We start from the raw sequence: 22,478 nt of genomic DNA, 5'->3' as shown, positions 1-22,478 counted from the left end.
CTCCCACTTAGTACTATCAAGGCATCTGCATATTCTGATCTTATTAAAAGACATTCATTTTATAAGAACGAGAGGTCTGAGTTTGATGCTGAGGATATCAGCTCAATGCACTGACACAGAAAGCTCAGCAAAGAATCCATATTACCTTGTGTAGAGCATACATATAGTTAGATGCATTTAATAATGCTAAGTTAATAGAGTTGTGGGTTATTGTTCATATATATATATATATATATATATATATATATATATATTATAAACATATGGATGATGGACGGACTAACGGACAGACGGATGGATAGAGTCACCAGTCTGTCATCATTGCGTCTTCCTTATTAGGTCAAAGAGTGTTAGTTACATCACTCAACTTTTCAGCCAAAACTAGGCCTCAGAAACCATAACATGATTTGCTGTCCCACCAAAGTACATGCTTCTGCAGATATGGTGCACGACCTTTTCACTCTCCTCCTGCACGCTGGGCATGACTGACACCCTGTCTGCCATGGAAGGCCTCAGGTGAGCCTAAGCTGATCTTTTCCTGGTTTAGTGGTGCGAAACACTAGGTAACGCTGTGATTAACAACTTGGCCTCATAGCCTAAATGATTCAGGTCCCAGGAGAGAAGCTGGGGTAGGTGCTTCAATTTCTCTAGTAAAATGCCGAGCTGTATGAGTCGCTAAATATAAATCGGCATAGCGTATAAAACTAAATCGCTTTGAATAAAATGGCCAGGAAAGCCACTGAACGGCCAATGTTTGAAAGTGCAGCTAGATCCTAAATCAATAATTCATTGAGGAATGCCAAGTTACTCTGCCTCAGAATTACCCTACACCCCCCTCCCTTTCCTAGCACCTGCCTATGGAGTCTCATTCGCTCACTCAGTTAGTATAACTGACTGACAGTTATCACTACAGCAATTCGGAAACTCAACACAGGGATATAAGACAAAGCTGTAACACTGTAGTGCTTAAAGATCATGTGGAATTCATTCTAGGATTGTTTTGAATTCCTTTGTGACGGAGCGTTTTATACCAAAAACAGGACCTGCTTTCCTGAATAACGAGACGTTGTGAAATGCTCAGTCTCGTACACAGAAACGCCTCAAAATATCATCGGCCTACGTTAAGTCAATAATACGCCATTATTTTTTCTTTTAATTGCTTATTTTTTTCAGTATTGTCCACCCCTAATGTATAGATTACTCTTGCTAAATCGCCTGACCATGGAAAATATCACCAAGAGACAATATGTTTTAAGCTTGTTGAAACAATTCATTTTTATGTTGCATATTACAGAAACAGTAAACTGATAATGTCTGACACAGCGTTAAGTGAAAATATAGGCCTGTCCCCTTAAGACATACTGCACTGTCTATTTTAATCACCTTGGACTGGTAATCAACGCATGTTTCAAATAATGCATGTATAGTTAGCCGCGCATCCAGATGAATATATCCGACATGCCAACACTGAACATGTGTGAAAAATACAAGCTTGTGAGGCCTGATATCCCCTTGCACTATAATTAAGGACTAATGACATTGCATGCTCTGTGTCAACTTAATTTCACACCGCGCGCTCATCTACTCAAGGTTAGGTGCTTTCATAAATGGATGTTAGATAGGCTACATTCACCCGCAAAAACTGCTTGTTTATTTCCGATCCAAAATTTACATTTGTCAGAACAGTAATATTCATCTCCCCCTTATCCTTTCCATTAAGAAAATCTGTTGATTGTTGATTAAATATTTGGATCCTGCTGTAGCAAGTACACTCATAGAGTTCATGTAACACTGGCAGCGTTCAACGTTTCTAAGACGTGCACTTAGGCTATATGTAACTGGGAAAAGAGAACTTCTTTAAATCTCTTTAAAGAGAAATCTTTAAAATTATGCACAAATAGCATTCTGTTATACCAAATGATTAGTAAACATGTATACACTATCGGGAAAAAAGGGTACAGCCCCGATACAGTTTTGTATACCCAAAGTATAAGCAACATTAATGTACCACTAATGATACAAAAATGTTCATCAGAGCCCATTTCTGTACCTTAAATTAGACTAAAAGGTACATTTATCTAGGGTACAGTTGGGAGACCCTTGAGGGTACAGCCCCATTAACAAATGATTGTGCCCTCAAAGGTACAAATTGGTCCTTTTTCTGACAATGCAGGATTGATTTTGTTTTTCATTGTTGTGTGTTATTTGGTCAGTGTGATAGAAAATATACAAGCATCCTTTCGATTTCCATAACCACTTCCTAGTCCTGGCTTGCCTATCCCAGGAGACACACGAGTCACATGACACCTCCATTCCAGTTAAAAAAAAAATAAAAAAACTTGTGGGACAGTGGAAATGCGAATACAGAAATTTACAAAACCATAATCATGGTTACATAAACCATAATGGTTATATAATAACACATGTGACCATGGGGTAGCCTACCAGGGTTACAGCATAGAAGGGAGATTTCCTTATTAAATACAAAATATTAAACAAGGATATCAAAATCATCTAGCCAAGTTAGTTTGTCCTTCCATCCAACCAGTGCAGGATCATAGTAATTTCCATCCATTTTCCAAATCCACTTATCCTATTCAGGGTCATGGGGGGTCCAGAGCCTATCCCAGAGGTGCCAGGTGCAAGGTGGGGAACAACCCAGGATGGGGCACCAAGCCCCCATGGCAGGGTACATTCACTCACCGACAGGCGATTTGGCATCTCCAATTAGCCTCAGCATGTTTTTGGACTGTGGGGAGAAATCAGAGTATCTGGAGGAAACCCGACAATGACACGGGGAGAACATGCAAACTCCACACACAGGGAAGCCTGGCAGAAACTCAAACTCAGGTATAATAGGTGTGAGGCGACAGGGCTAACCACTGCACTATCGTGCCACATAGTCATAGTAGCGTAAAATAACTAGCATTGTGGATCATTTTGTATAAAACTCTCTACAATTAGGTTTTGGGGGTATCTGGAGAAAGGGGAGTGGTCATTGTGATTTGCAGTTGGCTGCCCAGCACAGTACAACAAGCAGCAGAGGTGAGAGAATCGGCAGACGCAAAAACTTTTAAATCATAACTCAAGTTCTATAATATAGATATTTTGACATCACGAAGCTACCCACTGACCACCGTGGTTATTTGTTGCAAAAGAGTACTTAAGAGTGACCATTCTTATTCTACATTCTTATAAGATACATCTTCGGTCCAGGATAATTATATATTTCTGTTTGCGCAGATATATAACATAAACGGTATCGGATTTGTAGATGTATCCAGTGCTTGCGGTCAGCTGTGCGAAATTTTTTCTTCTCCTTTTTGTCCAATTTTACGGTAGAAAGGAGGTGGTCTGCAGCGGGGTCTTCCTGCGTCTCCCGTGTCACGCATGCGCCTGCACTTGGAGCAGATTTCGGAGATGCTTGGATATTTAGCTATGTACGCCGGTTGGGATTTATTTTCTTGGATAGTAGAATAAAAATAAATACACGACATTTATTGATCGACTTTATATGTCTGTCGGAGATGTGTGGTAGGTGACGTATATTGCGTTATATTGGGGTGATCTAGAAACTTACTGAAGTTTTAGAAAGCAATGCCTCGATCATGGGACGATGGAAACCGCTGGATAGAGAGGAGCGCGGCCGAGCCTTGAGATCGCACGGCGATGAGTTACGGCGTGCCGGCCAGCTCGCTGCTGCTCTTCCGTGCCTGCGATGAAGGCGACTATGAGGCGGCTCGGAAGATCCTGGAGCCCGGGGCTGGCGAATCCGGCCGGCTGCGGACGGATGCGGGCTCCGAGTGTGACCCTGGCGCCTCCCGATCCCTGGCGCTGCCGGTGCCCGTGGATTGCACGGACGAGGAGGGAAACACGGCGCTGCAGTTTGCCGCGGCCAGCGGACATGAGGTGCTGGTCCGCTTTTTGCTGCGGAAGGGCGCCTCGGTGGATAGCCGCAATCACTACGGGTGGACGCCGCTCATGCAGGCTGCGAGGTGTGGAGCCGCTGCTTTGCTGACAGCGCAAATAAGTGCACGTAGACGTGCGTCTGCTAGCTCTTTCTTGAACCACTTTTAAATGTGTTTTTATAATTTGTTACTTGCCATTTATGCCATTGTAATAATTACGAAGTACTGTCCAACTTCACTAGGTGTAAACTTTTTGAGCCTGACGAAAGATGTGGGTAAACGGATGACAGACTGTTGATCATGTCGGTGTGAGTTTATTTTTTTTAAGGAAAATAATTTACAGCTGATGTATCTCAGAGTCTTTGGAAACTTCTGGTGCGAGTGGTTCTTATATTTCATGACGGCTTTTGTGTCTTTACATTTGCATGGACAAATTTACCGATCACTGATGCAGTTCCGATCGCGTGTTTTTAACATTGTGGTATTATTTTAAGACTGAGCATGACAATTTACTGCTTATCAATTTTTCTGTCTCCAGATTTGGACATTTAAACGTTGCCCACATCCTGCTGGAAAACGGAGCGGAGATCAACAGTAAGAACAGGATGGGGGCCAGCCTGCTGACAATGGCCGCCAGGGGGGGCCATACCAACATGGTCAAACTGTTGATGGAGAGCGGGGCCTTCGTTGATGACTATGACCACCTGGTAATGCCCGAGGGCAACGGTAACAACAATAACAACGACGTCAGCGGGCGGGAGCCTCTGGACATCACGGCACTGATGGTGGCGGCCCAGCACGGGTTCGAGTCCACCGTGCGGCTGCTGTTGGAGTGGGGCGCCGATGCCAACGTGAACCTGAGGACCACAGGCTGGAGCTCCCTTATGCTGGCTGTGCTCAGCGGGAAGGTGGGAGTAGCCCAACAGCTCGTGGAGCGTGGCGCAGATCCAGACCACCTCAACGTGCTGTCCAAAACTGCCTTCGAAATCGCCCTCCAGCTGCAGCAGAAGGACGTGAAGAGCTACCTGGACTTGGTCACCACCGTGCGGCCGCAGTCAGGTACCCGCTCAACCTGGCCATTGTGCTCCGCCTTCAGGGCTTTCGGTCAAGCGAGAATAAACCTCACACTATCACCGGGAAGCATTTAACCCTCCCGCAGTTATTACCTAAACGACGACATGTTTAAGTCAGATGGTTTTACGATCCTTAACACCAGACATGACACATTGTTCATGATTAATGAAACTGGTGAGTCAGGTAGACCTGAGGTACTGTCGGGTTTTTTTTATTGAACTTTAAATTTGCTCTTACAGGGATTAAACACAGCTACAACAGGCCAGGCAGTATGGTTCAGCTTAGTATTAAATCATACAGATTAGCAATGTCCTTACTGTCACTGTAGTTTTCTGTAAAAAAATAAAATAAAAAAATAGCCTGATTTACATACTAGCCCAGGGGTCGGGAACCTGATCCATGGAGAGCCGGTGTGGATGCGGGTTTTTGGGATGACCTCTGTCAGCCAATAATAAAGCAGCGATTCTCAACTCCAGTCCTTGGAATCCACTGTTATTGGCTGATTGAGAGGCCATCCCAAAAACCCACACCGGCTCTCCATGGATCAGCTTCCCTACCCCTGTACTAGCCTCTACCTCCAGTTATCAGGAGATTGACTTGATAACGATTTATGAAACTTTGTACAATAGCACAACAGAGAAGGATACAAGCAGATTAATTATAGGATCAGATGATCCTGCCAGCCTCTTTGAAGTCCTTACTTGTGCTGGTGTGAAAAGTCTCACCCCACTAATAGCCGTTACTGATTCGTTTCCTCCAGTGCTGTAAATGCATGATGGGAAGTAATGAACTTAACGCCCTCCCCTGTCCCTTTAAGGGGGTGTGGCTAACACTGTAGCACCACTGGTCTTCATGCTTTGATTTGCCATCCGACGCATTTGTAGGTGTGGAATGACAGCACACCATTACCTTTCAGTTAAACCATTAATGATGAGTCCAGCTGTCCTGCTGTTTTTTCCTGTTAAGTACAGTATGAACTACCATATGCTATTATGATTATAAAGTCTGTATCGCATGTTTATACATTACCTTAAGCAGACAGTTTTATCCAAAGGAACGTAAATTTTTGGGAAATCAATAATCTTAATGCTCATATGTTCATGCTGTAAGTGCTTAAAATATATTGAAACTGCAGAACACAGCATTAATGGTTTAACTCAATGGTCATGTAAGTGGTCATTCTACACCCGTCAATGGGCCAAACAGTCCCCGGTGCACTTGGGGTTCAGATCTTGCTCAAGGGCCCAGCAGTGAAATCAATCCACCAGTGCTGGGATTTGAACCAGCAACCTTCCCATTAGAGGCGCGACATCCTAACCAACTGAGCTACACACTGCTCGGCTCTGCCTTGGCTTAGTTTTTGATGAACAGTTATCTAGAAATGGCTGTCAGGGGTTTTCCCCAGAACCTGGATCAACTAGGATTCATTAAAGCTTTAACCTTTGAAGGCTTTATCCATCTCACTTTATCCATGTCTGATTTTTTTTAACCGTTAAAGCTGATGAGAAGAAGAGGCCAGATGTCTTCAGCGCCTTAAAATTAGGTGAGTCAGCTGCATGTTGCTCAAAGAACATTTTATTCTATTAATCCTTGTATCTTGTGTGCATTGGGGGATGCCCCTCTGTCAGTCGTTTGCTTTTGGTACTCAGACATGGACAGTGGGTAAATTGAGATACATTCCTGTGTGATGTTTCCTGCATTCACCCCCTCAGCGTGTATGTTTGTCACAGAGGAAATGTGACTAATAAGTTGTCTGGATTTGCAACTGGGTGCCAGATACCGGTCCTTTCTGAATTCCCATCTGTCAGAAGTTCAGGTCCAGAAAGTATGAATCCCGTACAAGATTTTATCTCAACCAACCCCTTGAGCATATACAGTCACAGTCACTGAGTACTCAGCTGGGTGGTTGAAACAAAATCTTGGTCTGGATTTGTACTTTCTTGACCTGAACTTTTCACCTCCGCCTCTTATACCTTTCCAGTTCTGAAATTCTCCCAAATTCCAATTGTTGGAGGGAAGGAGAAATTTTGTACTGGCGATCAGTTGTTTAAAAAAATGTTACTTTGTTGCTTAGGAGACAATTTTGTTCAAATCTAGTTATATGGCCGCCTTCTGCGCCTGTTTGAGTTAAAGACCTTTCTGAAAAGTACCATAGGCGGCATTTCAGAGCCTGGAACATTCCAGTCTCTGTTCCCCGCTGTCCGTGCGAGATAGGGAACTCCCAGCTGGTGAGGGAGATCTTGGAAGAGGACCTGGCCCAGGTGAACTCTGCCAACGCGGATGGCGCCTCCCCGCTGATGATCGCGGCGGTCAGTGGGCAGCTGGAGGTGGTGCAGCTGCTGGTGGAGAGGAGCGCCGACATGAACAAGCAGGACAGCGTCCACGGCTGGACTGCCCTCATGCAGGCCACCTATCATGGGTGGGTCTGCACAGCTGCTGTGACACGGTTACCCTTCTGGTGATGCTTGTCACATTACATTTGTCATTATCCATGTCCTTGTTAGGTAGTCCAATGAATCACCAGCAGGGGGCACAACAGCTTCTGGTAAATCATTTGAAAGTGCAACTGTTCCAGTGTGAAGTTCACAGCGACTAGAAGGCCAAATGGCTTATTGTAATCATTATCATGCGGTGCTAACAGGTTGCTGTGCCGTGCTAAGCTATGTAACTAGGCTGGCTAATGTTAATCTTTTAAATGCAGCATTTCACAGTATAAGACATCTTGCCAAGTCACGAAAATATGTCAGTTATATTCTATATGTGCTGGTGTTTTGGCTTGAATTTCACGAGACTTACTATAGCTTATAGCCTACTACCTGTCTGTAAATAATAGTGCAAACATTAGCTTATCATCTCTTGTGTAAGAAGCATTGGTGTTTTGCATAAGTCATAGCATTTCCCCATGGTATATAAGCTATGCAGTTTTAATGCTTTAATTTCGGGTCCATACAGGACTCTAGGCTAGACTACATTGCCAGTCGTTCATTATGTTCACTAAGGAAGGTTTTAGAATTTTTATCACAAACATATTTGTGTTTTTTAATAATTTTTTTTATTTCTTCAGTTTTACTAGAGATGATATTTACATATACAGTATATGCATAGTGTGTGTGTGTGTGTGTGTGTGCGTCATATTTTATCTGCTTCCAGTTTTGTCTGGTTATATGAATTGATATCCACTATACCTAGTTTTTGCCATGAGATGCTGACATGGCTTTGAACTTTCAAATGCATACATACCTCCCCAAGGCCTAGAGTACTAATAATAATTACTCAGTGAATAAAGTAACTGTGTGGGGCGGCATGGTGATGCAGTGGTTAGCACTGTTGTCTCACACCTCTGGGACCCAGGTTCGAGTCTCCACCTGGGTCACATATGTGTGGAGTTTGCATGTTCTCCCCATGTCGTCGTGGGGTTTCCTCTGGGTACTCCGGTTTCCCCCCACAGTCCAAAAACATGCTGAGGCTGATTGGACTTGATAAATTGCCCATAGGTGTGCCTGTGTGTGTGAATGGTGTGTGAGTGTGCCCTGCGATGGGCTGCCCCCCCATCCTGGGTTATTCCCTGCCTCATGCCCATTGCTTCCAGGATAGGCTCCGGACCCCCCGCGACCCAGTAGGATAAGCGGTTTGGAAAATGGATGGATGGATGGATAACGTGTTGAAATTTTGTAGCATTTTAGAAATACTTGGAGTGATACATTTGTTTTCACACTGAATTTATCATAATCCATGGTCTCAGTAGTTAGTTGCAACGAATTACCAGCAGAGGGTGATACAGCCTCTGGTATCCGCCAGACTGTTCATCCTCAAGTAATAAAAATTGCAAAAATAATAGCTGGATAGCCATTGTCACTCATTGTTTTTCTAAACACTGGCCTATTTAATATTAAAGACCCTTGTAGCTTGTATCCACTTTGATTTTAGACCCTGGATTTATTTATTTAGCATGTGTTATTATGGCAGTATTGTATTGTGTTATTTATGGATTTTTGGTTTCTATCATTACTCTAGGAACAAAGATGTTGTGAAGTATCTCCTGAACCAGGGAGCAGACGTCAATCTTCGAGCCAAAAACGGATACACTGCTTTTGATCTCGTCATGCTGCTGAATGACCCAGGTATGTTACTACGGGTGTGATGATGTTTCTGGCTTGTCATCCTGCTGCTCGATGGTCCTTTAATCCCCCTCTGCTTTCTTCCTTCAGATACGGAGCTGGTGAGACTGTTGGCCTCTGTCTGCATGCAGGTGGACAAAGACAAGGGCCGGCAGAAGACGAGGTCGTCCATTGCGCGATGCCGCAGCCGGCAGAGCCTCAACGTGCCATTCCCACCCGACGACAAGGGGGGGTTAAAGGTGCCGTGCAACAGCATATGCTATGGCTGTTAAAATCAACGCCTGCTTCAATAGTCCATGTATTAAGCATGTGAGACCACAGGCAAAACAAACACAGCAAGCCCTATTATGCTCGTATATAATAGTTACTATCACGATTCAGGACTGGCAGTTCCACAATTAACTATTCATTTGACAAAAACCATTTACCAAACCTGACTATGGCCATTAAACCAGTGAACACAAGGTTGGTGTGGCGCTGTAGGTTAGGACTAATCACATGATCAGCAGAGTGATGTCACTGTTTGGCCCTTGAGGACGGCCCAGATGCCCAATTGCTACAGGAACACTGGTTAACCCTAGTGATGGGCAAATAATGTTTCACAAACCATTTGCTGTATTTTTTGACCCCACTAGACAGCAAATGGTTCATGAAGCTTCATTTGCCCATCACTAGCTAACCCTGCTTTCTCAGTTATAAAAGCACATGCTGTATAGATACGTAGATTAATTATTACCTGATACTCACATCTTTGAAGTATCAGAAAACATTTTTATCAAGCAGTGCCAAGCCACCAATGGCAGTTTTGTTCTATGTTCTGTCATCTCCGGGTGTTCAGCAGTGACCTCTCCGGTTCCCTGGCAATATTTTCTCACTTCTGCCCGTTCTATCGCCCACAGTCCTGGTGGAGCCGCATGTCCAACCGCTTCCGGAGGTTGAAGCTGACCAGGACCTTGCGGCACGGTCTGTCCACCAATCGACTGGCCCCATTCCCAGGCGGCACAGAGAGCCCAGATAGCTTGGAGTCGACCATGAGGGCGGACCGGCGGAGCAGCGGCCCATGCGGACCAGGGACGCGACCCCCCAGCCTGGGGAGCATCGACCTCAGTACGGCATGGACCTCCAAGAGCAAGGACAGCGGTGAGCAGAGGGACAGCATGGTCTTCACAGGCACGGAGATCTCCACAAGCGCCACATAATTCATCTAAAACCAAAACTTCACAATGTTAACTTGGCCGGATTAGACATAATTAAATTTGAAGATTCTTGAGCTGAATGATGCCAGAACGTTGAATTATGCTGTTATTTAATTTTGCCTTCGTTCCTTAATTTAGTTTTTTTTTTTTTAGGGCTTGGCAGAAACAGCACAGAGAAGGAGGACTCTCTCATAACCACCATGGTATGGGTGTAGCTTTCAGTGGAACTGGGTGATGTTTTCAGTCCTTGACTGATCCGACAGTATGAGGCCCCATCTCAATTGAAGTGTTGATATTTTACGTCTGAGAGTTTGCAAGAAAAAAATAAGGGGCTTGGCTATTGGAACGAGTCGGTTTGCATGGTTGCTAGCCTAGATTGGAGATGAAGTTCCAGGGCAAGTTAGAAAAATATCATTTATAAAGCAATAGCTGTGTGTGCCTTAGTGGATTAGTGCACTGGGCCTGTGATAGGAAGGTCACTGGTTGAAATCCCAGTGTTTCCAGACTGTTGAGCCCTTGAGCAAGTTCCTTAACCCCCAGTTTCTCCTGGGACTGTCTCACCCTGATTTCTCAACTGTTTGTCACTTTATCATAAATAAGATGTAAAATAAATATTGATGGCTAAACGAAGCGTCATGAACCATTTGCTGTATTTTTTGTCTCCACTACATGGCGCTCTTGTTTGGCTTTGAGTCATTTTTGAGCAGAGAGCATTATCTAGTGGAGTCAAAAAATATAGCAAATGGTTCATGAAAATGAATCCTACTGAGTCGCGGGACATCTGGATCCTATCCCAGAAGCAATGGGCACGAGGCAGGGAACAACCCAGGATGGGGGGCCAGCCCATCGCAGGGCACACTCACACACCATTCACTCACACACCAGTCACTCCTACGGGCAATCTAGCAAGTCCAATTAGCCTCAGCATGTTTTTGGACTGTGGGGGGAAACCGGAGTATCCGTAAGAAACCCCACGACGACATGGGGAGAACATGCAAACTCCACACACATGTGACCCAGGCGGAGACTCGAACCCGGGTCCCAGAGGTGTGAGGCAACAGTGCTAACCACTGCACCACCATGCCACCCTGGCCATTACTAAACATGAAATATCTGTTGGACAGATAACCATGATCCATTGATTTCTGAAGCATCCCTGCTTTGTTTCCTCACTTATTTCTCCTTACATTCACTGTCTCTCCACACTGCAGCTCCGAAACGGTGCCCCATTGACGAGGCTCCCCAATGACAAGCTGAAGGCCGTGATCCCGCCCTTCCTGCCGCCATCTAGCTTCGAGCCGTGGAACTCAGACCGCTCCCGTGCCCCCAAGGAAGGCAAAGCAGAGTCGGGGGGACGGCTTCCCATGCCGCAGAGGCCCAGCAAGGGCAACTTCAACAGCAGCGGCAGCTCCGACATCGTGAGTGCAGGGCGGAGTAGGGCAGCTCCTTAACACCAGAACGTCATAGGTTCAAAACTCTGGATGTTGTATGAGTGTTTCCAAGGAATTTTACTCGTAAGTTCTCTATTTAATTTATTTAGATGAAAGGAAGTATGTAAAAGTATGTATCTAAGGAAAACGGTGTTGGGGGGCACATAAAAAGGAATTGCTTTTTCTAGAGCTTCAGATCAGCACCCCATGTGACTGTCTGCTTCCCCTTGGTGCCGTAGACGTCCGTCAGCCGCGCAGTGACGAGGTCCATCAAGTTCCCCAGCATCACAAAGGGCCCCGCATCTCCCTCAAACTCGGGAAACTTCAGCTACTCCCCCCACTCCTCAGGGGGGTCCAACGGCGTGGCAGGTGTAAGCCGGCATGGCGCCGACCCCCACAACCGCTCCGGTGAGGCCCCTCTCTCGCTTCATATGGCTGATATTTTCAGTTTGAGAGGTAAAGCTGTATTTCCCTTTCTCCACCCTTAGGAGGCAGCACAGACAATGTCCTATCCCAGATCGTAGCCCAAAGGAAGAAAGCCGCTGGATTGCTTGACCAGAAGCCTCCCACGACGGAGACGCCGGCCGCCCCCGTGCCTGACGTCAGCCTCCCTGACATTCACAGCACCCGCAGCCTGGTGGCCAGTGACATTCACACTAGGAGGGTAAAGCACTCCAGACGGGCTCCTTAATCCCTAGCTCCCCACGCTCTCCTGTTAGATATAAAAGGGGATTTAGACACTGCTGTTAGAATGTGGGATTAACACTGAGGTCCTGGGCTTGATGGAAGACCAGATCTCATTCTGGGCTTTGGTCGGCGGGTTGAGGTTACGATAACTATTTGCTTTTATTATTGTTATGTGGAAAAGGCAGATGGTAGTAAATTTCTTTTTGACCCAGGTTCAAAGCCAACTCTTTTGTTTGTTTTAAAGAGTTGTGGTTCTCCAATAAGATTCACAGTTTTATAATAACATTGGCACTGCCTTTTTATTTTTTTTAGTTAAATCTGTTGTCAGCACATTCTGTAATCTTTTCATTTCGATTTCAGGCATGTGGTGCCCACCCCCGTGGTGCCCACCCCCATGGTGCCCACCCCCGTGGTGCCCACCCCCATGTTTCTGGACCATCCCTCATCCTATGCTGTTTTTTTTTCTTTCTCATGTTGCAGAAGATAGACCTGAAGAAAAGGCCCCAGTCTGGGAACTCCTCTACCTCAAAGAGCACCTCCCCCACCCTGACCCCCTCCCCTTCCCCGACCCCCAAGCTCCCAGCCGGGGATTCCTTGTCCTCCACCTCTTCACATCCCCGGTCTAAGAGCAGCGGCGGTTCCAGCAGCGGCACTATCACCGATGAGGGTAAGGCTACACCACTAGGGGGCACTGTGATAGCATCCTTGTTCATTTACATTTAATTCATTTATCCTATGCGCTTATTCAAAGCAACTTACAGAGAAGGGTTACAATTTATGTGTGCTTCCTGGCATTAAAAGCCATGACCTTTGTGTTGTTGGCGCAATGCTCGCAATGCTTCTTGAGATACAGGAGCTAGAACATTCACGTTGTAATTTCTGCTTGAGCAAGATATACTGGACCTCATTCCCCAGCATGGTTCCTCCTGCCTGATAGCACACAAGAAACAGCTGCCCCGATTTTGTGCTGTAGTTTGTTCCAAGTGCTAATACTTTTTATGCTCTTTTTGGCTAAAACGTTTACCACTATTATTATTATTGTTATTACTGTATTTTGCAGATGAACTGTCAAGCATTCTGAAAAAACTGTCCCTGGAAAAATATCAGCCCATTTTTGAAGAACAAGAGGTCAGCCAGACTGCTTTACCTACCACAAATCTAGCCTCTCTTTACTGTTGTACTTCTCGCAAAATATTACTGCTGCTGATGCTGTTGTTCTCTTTATTGGATTTGTATCAGACACCTATGAGAATTAATGAATGTAGCTGTGAGAAGCTATTACATGCAATATGGTGCTGGTTTTCGCCCGCGGATCCCGACTCTGGCCTCCCTTCTTCCTGGACCAAAGGGAACGTTGTGTCATTGCAGGTGGATATGGAGGCGTTCCTCACACTGACCGACGGGGACTTAAAGGAGCTGGGGATTAAGACGGACGGGCCCCGGCAGCAGATCCTGGCTGCCATTTCGGAGCTGAACGCCGGAAAGGTGTGGACCACCAGGCCCCTGAACACCCCTCAGCGGGTGGCTGGAGATGCATGGGTTAATTAAAGATGGGGTGCTCTGACCAAGGGACATCCCGGCCGGTGTTTTTCTGTGTGAATTCTGCAGGGCAGAGAGAGGCAGATCCTACAGGAAACCATCCACAACTTCCAGTCCTCATTTGGGAGCAGCGCTAGCAATCCGCGCCCTCCTGGATACCCACGTTGTGAGTAAAATCATGTAACCTTAAGATAATGATATCATACTGGAAAGGGGACAGTCAAAATTATATTCCTAGTTATGCCTATTATGTCAGGTTTATTATTATTATTATTATTGTTATTATTGTCGTATTGATGTTCCTAATAGTTTTGGTGTACTTTTTCCATATAATTACTTAAAGTTATTATTAAAATTGGGTAACACTTTGTATTAAGCCCATATTCATAAAGCCCAGACCCACCTTAATTCCGAAAAGTTACCCCGATAACTTTTCTTATAATTCATTGTGATGCATTCATAGAGTATTATAAACATGGCTATAAGTATTTATTTGGAAAAAAAGGTTAACACATTGTAGCCATGTTTTCAATGCATTTTGAATACTCTATGACGCTCTCATCTATAATGCACTATAAATACTTTCATAATGCATTATAATGGTTGGTATAAGCATTAAGGATGCCTTGTACTGCTTTATGAAGTTATTTTATTTATAGTGTATTATAGATGACAGCTTCATAAAGCATTCATAATGCATAAAATACATGACTATGATGATACGCCTTTTTATAAAGTTAAAGCCATGTTTATAATGCATTATGAAGGAATGTATAATGCAGTATAATGGCTGCTTTAAGTAAAGCATTACCAAAAACTGTAGTCAGGAAACAGAACTTTTTTATAAAAAAAGAAAAAAACGCGTATTTTCTCCAGCTCCAGCCGGCTGGGTGAGACAGCAGGTGCGCACCACAAACAAGAGGTAGTAAAGGCCGGTCTCCGAGGGAAAGCTGTCGGAAAACCCCAATAACGGGAGACTGAGCGCCTGGAGACGGGAAGGAGGCGCTGCTCCTGAACGACGGAGTATCGGCGACCGGCGCGGCGATGCCTGAAGACGCTGCAGTCCAGATGCGCCACCCGCAGACAAGAGCGCATCACCGATGTGCCGCATACACCTTTACCGCGGCCCCCGTGCCGTCCTGGGGAAGGAGGAGCGGCTGTGAGGCTGACTGAAGAAACCCCTTAATCTCACTGGCCGGTGTTGCCAAACTGCACACTTTCTGAAAGAAGAATTATCACAAAGCCGTTATATCGTTTTTATTTCATCTGATTAATTTCTGCAGATATATATACACACACACATTATAAAGCCATGACAAATAAGTTTATTCCTATATTCTGCTATTTGTAGTTACTCTTCATTTGGAGATAATAGCACCGGTATACAATTTTGCTATATTTAAATGAAATAAGTGTTATATAATGAATAGCAGTGTATTATGAAAAGTGTAGAATATTAAAAATACTGCAAAATTGTACGCCTACAGTTTCTTGGCATATTGCTTTTCAAAGATTGTTTATGAAAAACAGTTAATTTAACATGTATGCTTAATGTTTATTAATAGGCTACGTTTATTTTCCAGAAATATCGTTTTAAAACAGTTAATCGTAGATTCATTTTTACTGATGAGCGTCGCCAACCAGCGGTTAGAGGTCGAAAAGTTGCTGCTTCTGCTTTTACCGGTAAAATAGCGGTGCTCACGTATATAGGCATGAAGAGACTTCTTGTTTAATAACGTGCTGAGACATTGTTATGCAAAATGCGGTTGTGATTTTGCGGTTTTGAAACCCAGCCGTGTGTTGTGGTAATACCTTTTGACCCGTGATCTGCACCATATTATTTCAACAAGCTGACAGTAACTTAGTTATCTGTGTTTTTATAAGCTCGGGAAGGCTGGAAAATATGACTAATGCCGTCAAGATGCAATGAAGAAACAGTCAGGAGCGGATCTCCTACTGTCTGTTGCGGAGGATTTGCTGAGAACCGTGGTCTCTTCGACCTTCCTCTACGAAATCCCAAACCTCAAAAGTAGAATAAAAGTTTTATCTTTCTGCCTATTTTTCATCCGCTTAAAACCTGCGTATAGGAGTTGTCATTTTTCCTCTTTGTAAACCACATATAATTTACCCAAGTTCGCCTTCTGGAGCCTGGAGAGGTTTGAGTCAGCTTAATATTTTAGTCAATTACACCAGAGCTCCTTGAAAGCTTGCGGCTCTTCTGTTTGCCAGAGCACGTCAATAGTGAACTGATCCAAACTCTTGATATTGAGGTTGCTAGTTCCTTTAGTAGCTTTAAAAGCTATAGATAAAATTATATGTAATCAGCGTTCAGGATCCAGCATATCAAACGTCATACGTGAGACTGATCAAAAGACTAGCAGTTAATTAATCACTTTACATACCAATGAACGACTGTAGGCCGACAATTGGTGAAATTGAACATACACATCATATAAACGTGAAGTTAACGCGTTCATTGACCTACTTTTTATAGTAAAACATTCCATAATGCAAATACATAAATGACACAAGGACTGATCACTAAAAAGACACAGGCTATAGAATACATATTTTCCAACCAGCGACATAACCAGTAACCAGTACATTCTTAGCGTAGTTCGCGCATAGTAGCTGGAAAATGCGGATTATTACGTAACCAAGTAACGTTTTCACTAAGATTTTTCATATCAACCAACGCGCATCTGTCAAACAACATTGCGCTGAAGATATTTTAACCCGTCACTCTAGTGCGCATGCGTCCTCCTTGTAAACTACGGGTAGACGGTGAAACTTTGGAATGACAGCAAAATGACTAATAAAGTGGCTTACCTGAAAACTGAATGCTCGGGAACAGAGTAAAAAAGCCCGTAGCAGGTGCGACGTAGAAAGTAACAGATCATCCGCGATTCCCTTCAGTACAAGCGCACTTAACGAAGGATGGGAAATAATGTTTTCGCTTCCAATCCAAATGTGAAACAATTCACTCACATAGCAATGAACGACTTTGCCGTAAACCTTAAAAAGAAGACTTTGCCCACTTATAAACTACAGGCCTTATGTGTTGTGCTATTTTCTTATACGGAGACGGGAAACTTTATTATCTAAAGGGGCAAAATCATTGCGAACACCTTGCTTCCCAGCGAAACAGAATAACTGACACACCAACGCAAAAACTGAAACTATACATGAGGGGCAACCGAAATTAAACCAATCACCCTAGAGACATACTACGATTTTATAAGGAACCGAGTAAGGTGGGTCCTTTTACTCTTTTTTTTTTTGTTCTGGGGATGCTGAAAGTATACGAGAAGTTCAGTTCAGGCTACAATAAAATCTTTTGGAGAAATTTAGAGCGGGTAATACCATAAAATTTAACAAAACTTTCTACTGAATATTTCTGCAGATGATCGGTAAGCGTTAATGCCACTGTTGTTCACTAGGTGGTGCAGTAACACTTAGGTACTTCCCAAGGTTTATATAAAAGCAGCATCCCAAGAACACCACAGACAAGTAATTTGAAGGTGTGGGAGTAAAGAATAAATGAAATGATATTCGCGTATGAAAAGTAAATATACACTTTAAAAGTTACCAGAGTTCTGGTTTGGGAATGTGCACATTATAAAGTTATAGGCCTCACTTGAGGGTGGCGTACAAATGGTTTTAAAGAAGACTGAAAAAAATGCATCCTATTATTAATGAGTATGTTTTCTTGCTGTGATTTGTAATATGAAATGTGTGTTTTACTTTAGCTTGTTTTTTGTGGAAAGAGGTTGTCTTAATTTAATTTGAAAAGTGCAGGGTCGTGACAATTCGAAATGTTACCTTCACACGTGAGGAATGTCGGAATGGTGTGTAACTGGCAAATAGAAATTAAGCGACACAACTAAGGAAGGTTCCAGAGAAGGCAACCACCTAGCGAAAGCGGAGAAAGTGTTTTGTTGTAAGTATGGATAAGAGAGGGTGTGCCCTTTTCCTGGAGATGCTGGATGTGCTTCCCGATGACTCCAGTATCGATCAGTATAGAAGCAGAACCTGTCACTGGTCAAAGACTCATGACTTTTAACTTCCACAAAGGCAATGCAGTGTTTCATACGTCCTGTATAGGGAACTAGAATTCTTTGTAATTGCAGCTTGTTTGCTGTGCCTCGAGAGAATAAAACGCTATCGACACAGCAGTAGGATATCATCACATTACGTGTGCATAATATACTGTATTTTACTCTGTGCACTTTTTCAGAATAGCAGTGTAACCACTTTAAATGTGTTTCAGATTTTCATAAAACGTTTTCACACCGTCAAAACTTTTTTTTTTGCACAAAGGTTTCTGGGCTTCTTTAATAATTTTTATTAATGTGATTTTTTTTTTTAACAAAGCGTTTGAGCTACTGGGCACTATTATCTATCTATCTATCTATCTATCTATCTGTCTGTCTGTCTGTCTGTCTGTCTGTCTCTGTCTGTCTGTCTCTCTGTCTGTCTGTCTGTCTGTCTAATCTAATCTAATCTATTATCAGGTTGCACACTCTAATGATCAATGGACACCAGCTTTGGACGTGTCTGTTTCAACACTGATTTCAAACCACGTGTCACACAGTGCAGGTTAGCAGTGTTCTGTTGTAGAGCTCAACCTAAAATGAGGCTCACAAACCCCAGTGTGACCAGGGGCCTGTACTACAAAGCAGGGTTACTGGCTTATTGGGGTACCTTTATCGGATTTAATGCTGGTCTGGGCAAAATGTAATTGAACGAATATGAAGTCCATTTAAACTGTATTACCTTAAATCCGACAAGTTACCCCGATAAGCCAGTAACCCACTTCGTAGTACAGGCCACAGGGCTCCTTAGCAACCATTCTAGCGTCACTGCTTTGCCGCTTCCCCGTTTGGAACTGCCACACCCTCTTCTGGACATTTGCTCTAACAACAAGCACATATAGGCAAACTGGGCTTCCATGTGTAAGGAGGTATAACAATTTTGGTGCCATTCCTAGAAATGGCAACTTGTGCATTTATTAATAAATGAAATGAAAGCAAACTGACAGACAGCACCAACATATTTTGTGCAGCCTTGGGCTTTATTGAATATATAAGCATTTTGTGTAAACAGAGGTATTTAATGTGTACAATAACTTCATTCAGCACTTATCCATATAGCTATAAATAACCTTTTAATATGGCTGAAAATCAGAAGATGCAAACTTGCATGTTGACTTTGTAGTGCCTTTCACGGCACCTATAACACTACTATAGATTTTCGACTTTATGTCAGACGCAGCTGGTGATTTGGGTTCCAGTATTGTCTCACTTACAGGTCTGACCAGCCAGACAGAGCCTCATTCTCCTTTGTGCATTATGCCAACAGGATAATGTAGGATTTTCAGGATTTTTGGCAGGAATGACCAGTTTGCTTGGACTTGGTCACTAGGGTCAAATTTATTTCAGCGAACCGTGCATTCTGGAGAGGCGGTCTCCGTGACTACTGCGTGCGCCAATCTCTCGTACCCAGACGTGGGGTTTCATCCTCTCAGGTGCATCTGGAAGCATTTGGTTCCAGGTTTAAGTGACACAAGCCGTTTTTATGCATCCTTAAAGCAGCCTTTTGTGGAACCCAGTTTCCCGCTTTTATCATTGCAGATTTAAAATGTTTACTTTTACGGATTAACCTGAATGCCCAGGGACAAGGAGCTGAAACTGTCAAGCTTGTTTTCCAAGTTGGGGCGATGCTCATTGTTTCACATGAACACAGATATGCTGGGACACAAGTATGAGATTTCGCAAAGCATTACGTTTTGGGCAAAGACACATTATTAATAATACAGCTAGTGAAAGAGAATGGATTGCAAGTTCAAAGTTAAGAAAATGATTTTGATTCAAGACGTAACAGCGAATCATTGCAGCCACTGTTCATGTTGAAGGGCATATGATTGGCCAGAAAATTAACCCTTGAGGGATAATCGTAAAAATCCTGGGCTCTTACCCTACATGACCCAAGTGCTGATGGTGCGTACTGTTATGTTATGGGATGCTATTGAAGATGGGACGGAGGCATTTGTCATCTTTGTCCTGAACCCAAGCACCATCTGGATTTTATTTAGCTGAATCCTTTAGCAACTATTTTGTATAATTTACCGTGATTTATTGCATATATTTAATTTAATTTTCACTTGTTTATTTTTGGATTTTAATTGGGAACTTTGGACTTTTTGAGTGATGTTCAGTTATTTGCCATATGATTAAGTTTATTATGTATATATATCTTCCAGCTGTACCTTAGCTTTATTCCCTTTGGTGAAGCATTTTTGATTCTGCTCGTGCATTTCAACCAAGGCCAGATTAATAACGTTTGCCTCATAAAAACAATTACGGCATGTCTGTGATTGTTCCTCTCCAGCATCTAGTGTCTAGGGCATTCGGATGCGGAGTGATTTCAATAAATATTTGCCTTCTGACACATTTGGGATGCACCAGTTTATCTCTGACATCTGCGACACAAGTGTGTTAAATAACCTCTTATCAGTTGTTTTTACACCCACGATGAAGATGGAAAAAAAAACATCTGAAAGCCACATTGCACCAGACTCAAAGTTCTTTTGAAAGATTGTTCAGTTTTAAGTTTGAAAAGCCATTTCCGTCACTCATTACCCTTGTCACTTTCAGATCTCTTGTCTTCTATTAAGTGAGGCTGCTCCTTCATCTGTTCTGTTGAATGAACTTGATAAGATTCCTTTGATAGAAGAGTTACTTCGGGGCCTCTGTAAGGCCTGAGAGTTAAAGCAAAAGTATAATCGTTGCTTGTGAATCTATGAAGCATGAGGTAAATGTATTAATTTACTAAGAACATCGTCTTAATGTGCATGGGTTCTGATCATATAGTGGTATACGGTTCAGAGAGAACAGCATTCAGTCCACACAATATTATGAGTAACAAATGGAATCCTGAAAAACAGAATAGTCTGGAATGTCCATGTAATAAATACTGCTAAACAAATAAAATGAATTAGCTGGGATAATGAATAATAATAATAAAAAAAACAGATAGCACTGGACTTCACTGTTGCAGATATGGATTGTTTCTTGCATGTTATGGCTCAGGGGTGGCTCATTTGCAAGGTGTCATAGTACCAGGCAGGAACGATACCCGTAATGTTTTTTTAACACAACGTGGTGGAATGAATCGACAGCTGATTGTGCTCTAGGATTGCCCCCCCCCACCCCCAAAAGTGGATGCCATCCAGGATCACCTACATACTCTTCTCCGCTAATTTTCAGGTCTAGGGTCTGTCCTGTGAGGAATTTGTTTGTACACATCCTTGCATATGTAGAAATACACTGATTGGCCAAAACAAAAGTTGCAGACTTTCATGTTTCACTGGACCACCTTTCGCTTTGATTATGGTGCCCGGGGCAGCTTGTGGCTCTGTGGGCTAAGCCTGTGTGCCCATGATTAGAAGGTCAACAATTCAAACCCAGCTTTGACACATCTGCAGGTCCTTGAGTAAGGCCCTTAACCCCCAGCTCCCTGGGTGCCCTTCATGGCCAACGTACTGTACAAAGAGCAAGTTGGGGGAGGTATAAAGAGAATTTCCCCACAGGGATCAATAAAGTGTCAGTTACATTCATGCACATTGTTTCCATGTGTTTATGCAACATCCGATCATTTGTTTTGCACCCAGATTTGCATTAATTTCTGCTTGAGATCTTGTATTGATGACAGGTGAGTCGAACCGCTCTGTACAGTCTTCTTCAGCACATCTCAAAGACTTTCAATGGGGTTAAGGTTGAGACTCTGTGGTGGCCAATTCATGTGTGAAAATGAATCCTCATGCTCCCTGAACCACTCTTTGACAATTCCAGCCCAATGAATCTTGGAATTACCATCCTGGAATATGCCCATGCAATTAGGAAAGAAAAAATCCATTGATAACCTGGCCATTGAGTGGATTCAAGAACTCAGCTGACTTCACTTTATTGCTGCATAATATTGCTGAGCTGTAATAATAATCCAGTCATTGGTTCTTCAGTACTTGTTGATTTAAATTCAAATGGTGACTTTATTTTCCAAGCAGTGTATTAATAAGTATTATGGAGTGGCATGGTAGCTAATCTGTTAGCACAGTAGCTTCGTACCTCCAGGGTTGGGGTTTAATTTACAGATCCAGCTCCATGTGTGTTTTCTTCAGGAGATTCCTGTGTTTGCAGGGTCTCCCTGGTGCATTGGTGTTTGCACATCTGCACGTCTGCGATGAGCAACACAGAACTTACACCACATTCTGAGTAGTTTGTATTTCACTTTCTTTCAAGGTTTGAGTTTTCTCTCTAGTTACTGCAATGATCTAAGGAGGAAAGGAAGGACAGGATAAGGTTCAGGATACCTTCCCATTGCACATTGTCTTTCTGTGACAAAATGTGCTGATGGAATAAAGTCAGGAGCTGTCAGGACTGTGCCAGGTATCTCCAGATGACAAATTTTGACAAACTGATCTACCCCTACTTAGTAGAGTTTGAGGATCCAAACTACCAGAAACAC

At 43.3% G+C, this 22,478-nt stretch overlaps 1 protein-coding gene across 2 annotated transcripts; it reads left to right on the top strand.

Moving 5' to 3' along the window:
• Positions 1-3,399: 3,399 nt before the first annotated feature.
• On the top strand, positions 3,400-15,427 carry LOC125709218 (ankyrin repeat and SAM domain-containing protein 6-like). Of its 2 annotated transcripts, none has more exons than XM_048977463.1 (16): positions 3,400-3,995; positions 4,447-4,967; positions 6,481-6,525; positions 7,197-7,401; positions 8,997-9,103; positions 9,191-9,339; positions 10,000-10,240; positions 10,450-10,499; positions 11,508-11,714; positions 11,966-12,134; positions 12,215-12,390; positions 12,894-13,080; positions 13,474-13,541; positions 13,782-13,898; positions 14,022-14,118; positions 14,829-15,427. In XM_048977463.1, the coding sequence occupies exons 1-16, from the start codon at positions 3,670-3,672 to the stop codon at positions 14,876-14,878; spliced, it is 2,715 nt and encodes a 904-aa protein (XP_048833420.1). In that variant the 5' UTR covers positions 3,400-3,669; the 3' UTR covers positions 14,879-15,427. The 2 variants fall into 2 exon arrangements, with proteins under 2 accessions (XP_048833420.1, XP_048833419.1); XM_048977462.1 differs by having other exon boundaries at positions 10,000-10,270.
• Positions 15,428-22,478: the final 7,051 nt, after the last annotated feature.

The sequence above is a fragment of the Brienomyrus brachyistius genome, chromosome 15, assembly GCF_023856365.1.
Source record: "Brienomyrus brachyistius isolate T26 chromosome 15, BBRACH_0.4, whole genome shotgun sequence".
Taxonomy (NCBI): domain Eukaryota; kingdom Metazoa; phylum Chordata; class Actinopteri; order Osteoglossiformes; family Mormyridae; genus Brienomyrus; species Brienomyrus brachyistius.
Note: the sequence above shows the minus strand (reverse complement) of the source record. Positions and strands in the feature narration are given on the sequence as shown.